Source organism: Lottia gigantea (genome assembly GCF_000327385.1).
Source record: "Lottia gigantea unplaced genomic scaffold LOTGIsca_44, whole genome shotgun sequence".
Classification (NCBI taxonomy): domain Eukaryota; kingdom Metazoa; phylum Mollusca; class Gastropoda; family Lottiidae; genus Lottia; species Lottia gigantea.
In genome coordinates this window covers 1,821,939-1,831,665 of record NW_008709540.1, presented here as the reverse complement: position 1 = coordinate 1,831,665, position 9,727 = coordinate 1,821,939, and the positions used below count along the sequence as shown (strand labels likewise).

At 35.1% G+C, this 9,727-nt stretch overlaps 1 protein-coding gene across 1 annotated transcript; it reads left to right on the top strand.

Moving 5' to 3' along the window:
* Positions 1-742: 742 nt before the first annotated feature.
* LOTGIDRAFT_164320 (hypothetical protein) lies at positions 743-4,898 on the top strand (the record flags this gene model as incomplete). Its single annotated transcript, XM_009060815.1, has 2 exons — positions 743-767; positions 4,270-4,898. The coding sequence occupies 2 exons, from the start codon at positions 743-745 to the stop codon at positions 4,896-4,898; spliced, it is 654 nt and encodes a 217-aa protein (XP_009059063.1).
* Positions 4,899-9,727: the final 4,829 nt, after the last annotated feature.

The window sequence follows — 9,727 nt, the reverse complement described above, 5'->3', positions numbered from 1 at the left end:
ATACGTTATTCAAGCAAATTTTTTCAATTCAGACGTATATCAAATGATTTTCTACCTCAGTGATTGTAACGAATTGAAAAACCACCATTATAAAATAGGGTTGTTTAATGTGATAGAAGAAGCTTTTTTGTATCAGTGACTCGACAAAACGTCTGTTTTTCGGGGTTTTTTCCTATTTGTGAAGTTGGCTTTGGCTTGTATACTTTACTTCAAAAGAAAACTTGATACGATTTAGTAATATATAGGGGTGAGTACAGTCAAACTTGTATTTAGCGGTCAAATATAGTTGTTTACTACAGTTCCTGGTTATTGAAGGAATCTATTATTGGATGGTATTTCGTAATGAAGAGTATAATCTTATATCAGACTTGTGATGGAGGTTTGACATTATCGGTATTCCTCGACAGTTTCCGTTAAACTGAATGTTGCAGAGCGACAGCGAAACATTCGTGGTACATCGTTTGCTGTTTGGCGAGGAATCAAATACGTTTTACTTTCTCTGGAAGATAGTAGCGTCATGCAGTAACAATTTGACGATGAATTGGTGACAATTTCAATGTACGATTGTGTAAGAATTGTCCTTTTTGATCGTAGAATTATGTAAAGGGATATTTCAACAACAGACCGTGTGTATTATGGTATAAACTGGACAAAGGCTGACCTTTATGTTATTTCACTTGGAAAAAACAAACGAAGGTTACCTACAAAACAATGACAATGAAAAACATTCTATTTCTATAAAATGTCTATTAATTGGGGTATCCGAGGTCTGTTACAGGTCGCTGGATTAAGACATTACTTATATAGGTTAACCTTTAACCTTTAATCTGACCAGTGACCTCTGAACCCTGACTGACTGTTCCTATCAATATGTTATCTGGTTACGTATTGTAAATGATATGGTCAATGTTGTTACTGTGATTGTGCTAAGAGTACTAATTGGTGAATATCATCATACGATAAGGAATAAAGGGCCATTATAAGGTTCATTACTTCTATGTTTTGAAACATTCTAGTTATAGAGCATTGAGGGGAAGTGGGTATTTCTAGCATTTAAAGGGCCAGGCTAAGACTGTTGGAGTTATTTCACGTTCGAGTATCGGATATATCAGGTACATGTATATCCTTAGGGATTAGGAATTATTTTGGATTATTATTAGGACCCAATATCTCTTGACCACAACAACTTGGCAGAGGTTTTGAAAGGAAAGGTAAGGTTAATTTTTGTTGGTGTTTTTTTTATAATGTCTGGCACAATTCTATTCCCACTTCGGAATATTTGATACGATTTTTTTTTGACCGAAGGCCTTTTAACCACAACAATCGATTAAAGTGATTAGGGTACGAACAACTGAAAAACAGATAGTTGGAAACGATATCTGAAAAAATGATTGTTGTAACAACTTGCTAGTTGAACACGAAATTACATTTGAGCTCACCCCGTGGGCTGATAAATCAAGAAGGTCTAAATAGCAGGAAGCAAGTTTCATTAGAACTGTTTATTGATTTTGTCTACTTATTGAGGATTTCTCATTAATTTCTCTTCTAGTGTCGATCAGCCATTCTCGGTGGATTACTCGTCACGTAGACAGTTCTAGATCTTAATAACATCAGCTTGGTAATACCTTCTTCAGAACTTGTCGATAGTCAGACAGTCAGATCTATCCAATTACGAAAGAGGATATGGAGTGTCTATGTATGAACATGCACTTAAAGAGATTCTAAAGAGGTTTTCTAGCCTGTCTGTATGTATCAGGAACTCTTCTGTCCTTTTCTGTGATCATCTAATTTGCGATAATGATCTGCAAGTATTCGACCAAGACAATTATTAGTAACATTAAGCTTACCATGTGAAAGTTTCCTATCCTATTTAAGAAAACTCATACGTATCACTAAAAATTCTCTCTAAAGAGCGATAAACTGAAACAGTCGCTTCTTTGTTGTGTTAATTATATTGTCTGTTCGAAAGGTCCCTAAGTGGTGGGCCATGATATCTCTTAGAACCCATCCTTCTTTAAAGTATCCAACTGGATTCCTTTAGGATGAGAAAAACATCGTTTCATTGTTTTCAAGGTAAAATACTTAACATTACCTCGTTAATCAAGTCTTTCTCAAGATTAAAAGCTTATTTCCCACAGTTTTTTAACATTAATATCTAAACCGTGTCTGTTAGTGGATCATACAGAGCAGTAGAACGTAAAACTCTTTTCGTTCATATTGGATATATAGTCTAACAAGTGTATACTTTAACTTTCCATTATTTTGAAAAAAGGAATCCATAAGTTTCAAACCATATGAAGTACGGAAACTACTGTAACAATCCGTATTCGGGCTGTATGTCATTTAAATTTTGTCAGGTGGATTCAGAAATTTTCATAATTTTAATTAACTTTCATTTCTTCCGACTTATGGATGTTTTATTGGTCTGTTGGAATCAGTAGAACTGATCTGACATGCGTATAGATCATGTTATTTACGTCACAGATCTTCTAAATCAACTGCTAATTTTGAAATTGTTTCTATGGTAACGATGTAATAATGATATTCTGTTAATAATTGATGTAGGTTTAAAAATTTATCATGATTCTCGGGTCTAAGAGCATGGATTCTAGCTGGTCAGTAAAGTACGGTAGGTTGTTATTTGTGTCTTGGTAGAGTTATTCAAAAATAGGGAGAATTCGGGCGTAAAACTCCATTTCATTTCTATAGCAGTGTAGCCTAAATAAGGTTCAGATGAGTCAGGAGGCAAAAAATTGGATATAAATTCTCATAATCAAAAGTGGTATAAAACCGAGGGATGTAAGACTATAAATAGAATAGAAATACGAAATGTATAGAGTTGTTGATTAAGAAGAAGAGGGCGTCAGATAATGTATGTTCTATATCTTTTCTTACTCTCCTGACTTGTGTACTCTGAGTATTTTTTTCAGTTTTATGTGTTAGTACGCTATACATATACTAAATATATATAGTCAACGAGATCACGACAAAACCTTGTATTGAAATCGCGTTCCAGTGTAATACAGAACATTAAGATTTAAAACCCTAAACCATAAATATAAAGACGAGATGTATAGAGTTAATGGTTGATTAACAAGAAGAGGGGCTGGTATAAGGTTTTATAAGAGATAATAGCTTCTCTTATAGAAGTACTGGCCTAGGTCACAAGTAGGGACTGTGGATTCCAGCATCGGAATACATCAATTTGATAGGAAATTACCTACTTGTGGGAGTTAGATAATTAGGGGCTGATAGGGCCTTTAAGTTAGATAATTCATGCTCCACATATCATATACAGAATATATATATATATAGAAATAATAATGCACTCAAATTCAATAATAGTCAAAAAATGTATAAGAATTATATCTATATGTTTGTAGCTCTATGTTTACTGACTATAATTGAATACTCATCAGCCATATGAGTACTTTTTTCAGTTTTATACAAGTCCTACGTATATTGAATATATATAATTGAATACTACTAATCCATGTGGAACAGACACACTTCAGTTCGGTCTTTATCATTTAAATAATAATCATCATGTCTTACACACTTCAGCAGACACGAACTGAGACGTATTGAGAGTAAACCAGACAAATATACAGGTTCCTCAGACTTGATATATGGATGTGATATCGTCACAGTTAGGGTCAGACATCTAATTATTTTCTTTATTATGAGAGTTAAACCAGATCCATTTTAGATAGCAAGTTTTTGAGAATTTTTAATTAGAAATTTATATGTTGTATGCTCGTTAAAACGTTACTTGAACCACGTCAGTTACCAAGTTCTTTTAACAACGGTACGATCGTTATTCACATCTAACTAGAGGATCATTATCATCGTACCGTTGCTAGATGATCAGTATCATCGAACCGTTGCTAGATGATCATTATCATCGTACCGTTGCTAGATGATCATTATCATCGAACCGTTGCTAGATGATCAGTATCATCGAACCGTTGCTAGATGATCAGTATCATCGAACCGTTGCTAGATGATCATTATCATCGTACCGTTGCTAGATGATCATTATCATCGAACCGTTGCTAGATGATCATTATCATCGTACCGTTGCTAGATGATCATTATCATCGAACCGTTGCTAGATGATCATTATCATCGGACATGAGAAAAGGGGTCGAAAGATATGTCGAATTTTATTTCGTATTGTTTCAGTATTGTTTTTGTGGTGTATTGGATGATTGAAGAAAGATCTGCTTTTATTGCTTATTAATGTTTCGTTTTTCTTTCTCTTTTCAGATTTTCCAATGCTGGATATGGTACGAACCCAGGCTTGTCGCACCGACAGAAGAATGCCTGTAGACTTCACATCTTATCTGCTGGCTGCCAGTCCCCCCACCCCATCAACAGGATTTGAACTTCTCAGTTACGCTTTTAACAAATCCTCTCCCTTCACAAATGATCGGCTGTTTGATTTGAATCACAACACCAACAGTAACAATAACGCTAACCTGAACGCTAGGAGAAATGGACCTCTTAAGTCAATTATTATCAAATCAGACAATGATAGCAGTGAAAACAGTGAGACGTCAGAGGAGTCCGAAACGTCCTCGACCCCTATCTCTCCCGTATCACCTGGGCGTGTTCGTAAACAAGTATCGTTCGCAGATCATAAAGGCATGGCGTTGGCGCAAGTGCGATTTCTTACAGAACCGTCAGATATGCCACCAAGGTTAAACCCGCAGTTGTTGGTGTCGTTAACGCATGGTGCGACCGCAGGTGTTACGGACGATCCGCCCTTGAAGTTATGTTTCACGCAGCCAGCCTCAGACTATTTGGAGTTCCGTGAAAGATTGGAAAAGGAATGTGTCTCGCTTGAAAATGTCATTCTGAAAAACTATTCAGTCGCCTTGTCAGATACAGTTTAGATAGTTGGCAAACGTTTGTGGATGTTCCAGCCATCTACGTTCCGGGACCGGGTGAGTCGACTGAACGAAGAAACACTTACGATACGTTCTCGTTTGAATTTGATGTCCCTACGAACTTTGGTCTTCATGAAAAAGTGGAATTTGCAGTTGGCTACGAAGCTAACCTTTCTCAGTATTGGGACAATAATCGCGGTTTGAACTACCAGATAGTGTCCTCCGATTATAAAGATAAAACAGTTCAGCCATCTTTCGAATCCTCTAGAACGGAAGTGACACCATGGACTCAATATGCTTGTTGGAATAATGTGGACACCTCTACTCCTTATTGGTGAAGAATGAACTCAACTGTGTTACAGGTGCCCGACCTGCTACTATATAGTTGTGGACGAACCTATTTGATTCTAGGGGTCCCATATTAAAATCGTTTCGCCAGTTTAAGCTTCTCTGTGTGATAAAAACTGCAGTATTACCAACATGTTAATTTAGAAAAATAGGTCATTATGTTTTTGTTCGAAGTTAATTGCGTGACTTATTTCGAATATATGTCCATCATTGTCGCTTTCAGAATTGATTTATTCAAAAAAAACTACGTAGCTGTCGTAGTGAAAATCTTGTTGAACAACTTAAATAAAATCGTTGAATTGAAAAAGAAGTTAAGAGAATTAACATTGACCTAAATTACAGTGTCAAGATCAATGGAAGCTGACCTCCTAAAAACTGTGTCAAGGCCAAGTGTAAATGACGATCCGATACCGTTTCAGTTTTATTTGGACTTACAACAAACTCTGTGAAACCATTTATTAATGATCAACTTAGATAAGGTCAAGGTCATTCGGAGCTGACCTACAAAAACCAAATGTCAAGGCCGTTAGAACTGCGTCAAGGTTATAAGCAACTGACCTACTGAACAATTGTCAAGGCCATAAAAGTGTCCGGATCATTTTGAGTAATAATACTAAGTTTACCTAATGAGTAACTGTCAATTTGAATTGGCCTAAATGTTATGTCAAAAATGATTTGAGCGGATTTACAAGGTTACTGTTCAGTTGACCAATTTTTCGTGACATTTAGAAACTGTGTCAAGGTCATTTATTAACGTTTTTTCTGATCTGTTTTTGAATTTCTTGGAATGAAATGTGAACATGTGATATAATATTAAGAGATTTTTTACAATTCTCTTGCCAAAGGGAGACAAGTTAATAGGGAATAACCCTTAATGTGATTACAAGGGACAGAACTCTTACTGGTATATTTTCTGATTAAGAAAGTGATTACTATACGAGATTGTATTTGTTATTTCTGTGATATATTGTATTGTCTATATTATATTTGGTTTTGGTCACATTGGTAGCTCGCCTACTGAACATGGTTCATGCTTTTCAATCAATAGCCTTTCGAACTAGTTTTTTTTATCCAGTAGCAATATAGCTGTAAGGATACATAAGGCCAAGTATAATATCTTGTAAATAGATGAACTTGATTTCTTCACATTTTCCACTTTATTCTATTTTGTGAAGGTTACAAGTGATTAAGACGATATATAACACCAGACAAAAATTATGGTATAAAACAACTTCCTTAATACAGTCATGGGTATATAACGTTTCAACACATCTGATGACGAAACGTGTATATTGTGTTGAAACGTTATGTACCCATGTATTAAAGAAGTGTGTTTTATCCCATAATTATTGTCTTGTGTTTTATATGTGCTCCTCGCTTCTTAATGTCGTTCAAATCTTATGATTAAGACGAGCCAAAGTTTTAATGACTAAAAGTGCGATCTATGTTCTTATGACTTCAGTTCATTTTGAGTTTACTTAAATAACTTACTTTTGAAAGTAGGTCAGAAATCCTTACCTAATATGGCCTTAATTATCCAAAGATGGTCGCCATTTTGTATTTTTTATCCAATCCGAACAATGTTTAGATTATTAGCATAATATTTTTCTATTTGTATTTCGATTATTTTTGTAACTTGTTACCAAAGACTGTTTCTATCTCGTTATCGAATTCCAATTTCACTGATTTTACCACCATTTTTGTAACGGATGTCTTTTTTGAAAGTCTACCTACCCCTCCGAACAATCAAGTCTGGTTACGGGCCTGTACTGGTATCTCAGATTGAAATGCTGTTCAAATTGTTTCGTTTTTTTTTATGTGGGTCGCTACGTCTATGTTCATGCATTAACCCACAGAAAACGCGAAACGAAACATCCTGATCTACATTTTAATCAGCTTATGGTATCGAAGTTTGAACTTTTCTCGAAATAAAATACTTCCAGATAAAGGCTCTACATATATTATATGGAGGCAATTATTCTAATTTATTATTCTTTCCCCACGTAATATTTCTAGTGTAATTGAAATTTCTCTTTCAGTTAGGCTACACGTCGTTTTATGGTTATTCTTAGTTTATCGTCTGCAGTCAAAACTTCTAACATCTATTGATTTTGGCTCGTAATCAACCTTCTGAAACCAAGTACAGCCTCACATTTGGATGTTATTTGACTATTTCAATGATCGTGTGGTGTTTGTTTGCTCTAAAGATTACAGACTGTACTTGTTTAGTATTTGGCTGAGCTACAAGTCATGTCGTATACACCAAAAACTTCAGAAAATTTTTCTCCGGGGTTAGTAACTATGTTGTCACTTCCGGCATTTTTCTTTACCGGAAGTCGATGTACATATCATTTGAAAATAGCCAGCATACATGTGGCGTAGTGTTACTGTGACCCTCAACTTTTTAGAGAATTTGAAAAATAAGAATCTTGTTTTAGATAAATGATCACGGTTCAAATCTAAATAAAGCCGTTATGATTGCTGACTTTAAACGTTTCATATGTTGGATGTCCTTTATTGGCCTATATAGTAATGTAGCCTTGGCTATGAGATCACGATTGGATCTTGATAAAACGGATTAGTATTTCTTTTTTAATTAATGAATTAATGCTTTTTTCATATGCAGTGGCTTTTCATATACAGGGCAGACCCAATATTATTTTTTATTTTCTATAGTATATGTTTATTACAAGGCAGCGCATGTTCTTGGTCTGACAATTTCTCAGAAACATGGCTTGTATAGACTACGCTTAACTTAAATTTTAATTGAACCTGGCACCTATAGTAATGCCAAGTCAACACTATACGTCTGTGTTTTTGTTTTGTAGCTTTTCAAAATGTTATGTATTAATTTCGAGGCTATTTTGAAATATTGCCAATATTTTGAAAACTTCAAACTTGTTGTTCAAAGCTTTGAAAACTGGATACAAGTAAATCCTGACACAGTACACTTGACATTAGATAAACTTCAGAGGTGGGTCGTTGTAGTCATTTAAGCTAGATGCTATATGTATAGTTCATATTTAGTTTTTTGGCACCAAATACAACCGGAAGTAAACTTATCTAGCAAATCTAGGTTGCTATGCGTATTTTATACATTATTGAAATAATGAATGATTATTATACTGGTATCCTTGTAAATCTTGTGATAATTTTCCATAGAAAGTATTATAAATGTGTGCATTGTTAGTTATATTAACGTCATTTGACATTTGGTACAGGATTACGGGAAAGGTGTAGCCTAATAATTTATGATTGACCATGTGCAGTGCATTTGCCATTGGTGATAATTCTTCTTTCTCTACTGCTGGACAGTGTTGAATATTGAAGCACTGTTGCTATGACGTCAGATGGTGCTGGTATGACGTGGCAGATAATGCTGTTTTGACGTCATGTTGGAATGACCTAACGGAAGTTAGTGCTGTTATGACGAGGCCGTTCAGGATGCTATTATACGAAGTGGTATTTTTGAGTGGAGAAATAAGTTTTTTTGTGAGAGTTGTAAATGATATTTCAGATTGTCTATATTTAAATTAATTGTAATAATATATTATATCATGTCCAATTTGTTGTATCATTTTGGATGTTTGTATGGTTTATTATCAAATAAACATGTGTATGAAAAAAAAAAACTTTTTTTAAAAAAAGTTTTAAAAGCCCTGCCCCAACACCTTCATTGACGCAAGATTGACTTTGCGTGTGCATTCTGATTAAGAGTCAGTGTAAAGCCGCGAATAGACGAGGTACGTTGGATCATGCAATCGATCAAGGATCCCGAAAGTGGTAATAGAGAGAAAAATGATTGATACCTCTAATTTAAATATTTAAACGATATGAATGATTATGGAATGTTGAGAAGTTACATAAAATAGAAAAGACTCATCACCAACATTTAATACCATAGAATTTTCAGACAGATTTCTCAGACGAAGGTAATTCACCTTGAACCTTAGCCCACGTTCTTATACATCTCATATCGCACCCAATATCTCGATTGACTTTCTATCATTTTACCACTACTTGTTATTGCCAAATTTATGGCATTTCTTGTTAGTACAGTCGGCTATTGGAATGGTATTGGCTCGGTTCCATCTCGAAGATGATCAAATCAGAATGATTCATGTACTAATATAAGAATAATGATAGTTGCGGTTACTGGAGAAAGAATAATCTCGATTATTTAGTCACATATATATTAAAAGATCGAACCCAAAAATGTTAATATTGAAATTCAACAATCTCCATAAAATGTCACAAAACCAAATTCCATATAGCAGACAATCCTAAGTCAGATGATTGAAGTGTAGAAACCATTGGCAGCACTAGTATGGAAGGAGGGGCGGGGGTCAGAATGCACCAAAAACATTATTCATACGCCCTCCTTTGTTGGAGTCTGTCCCTTATTTGTGACCACACCACCCCCCCCCCCCCTCTCCCTCTCCCTCCCTCCTACACCTTCCACTCACACTTTATATGCTGCTTCTGCT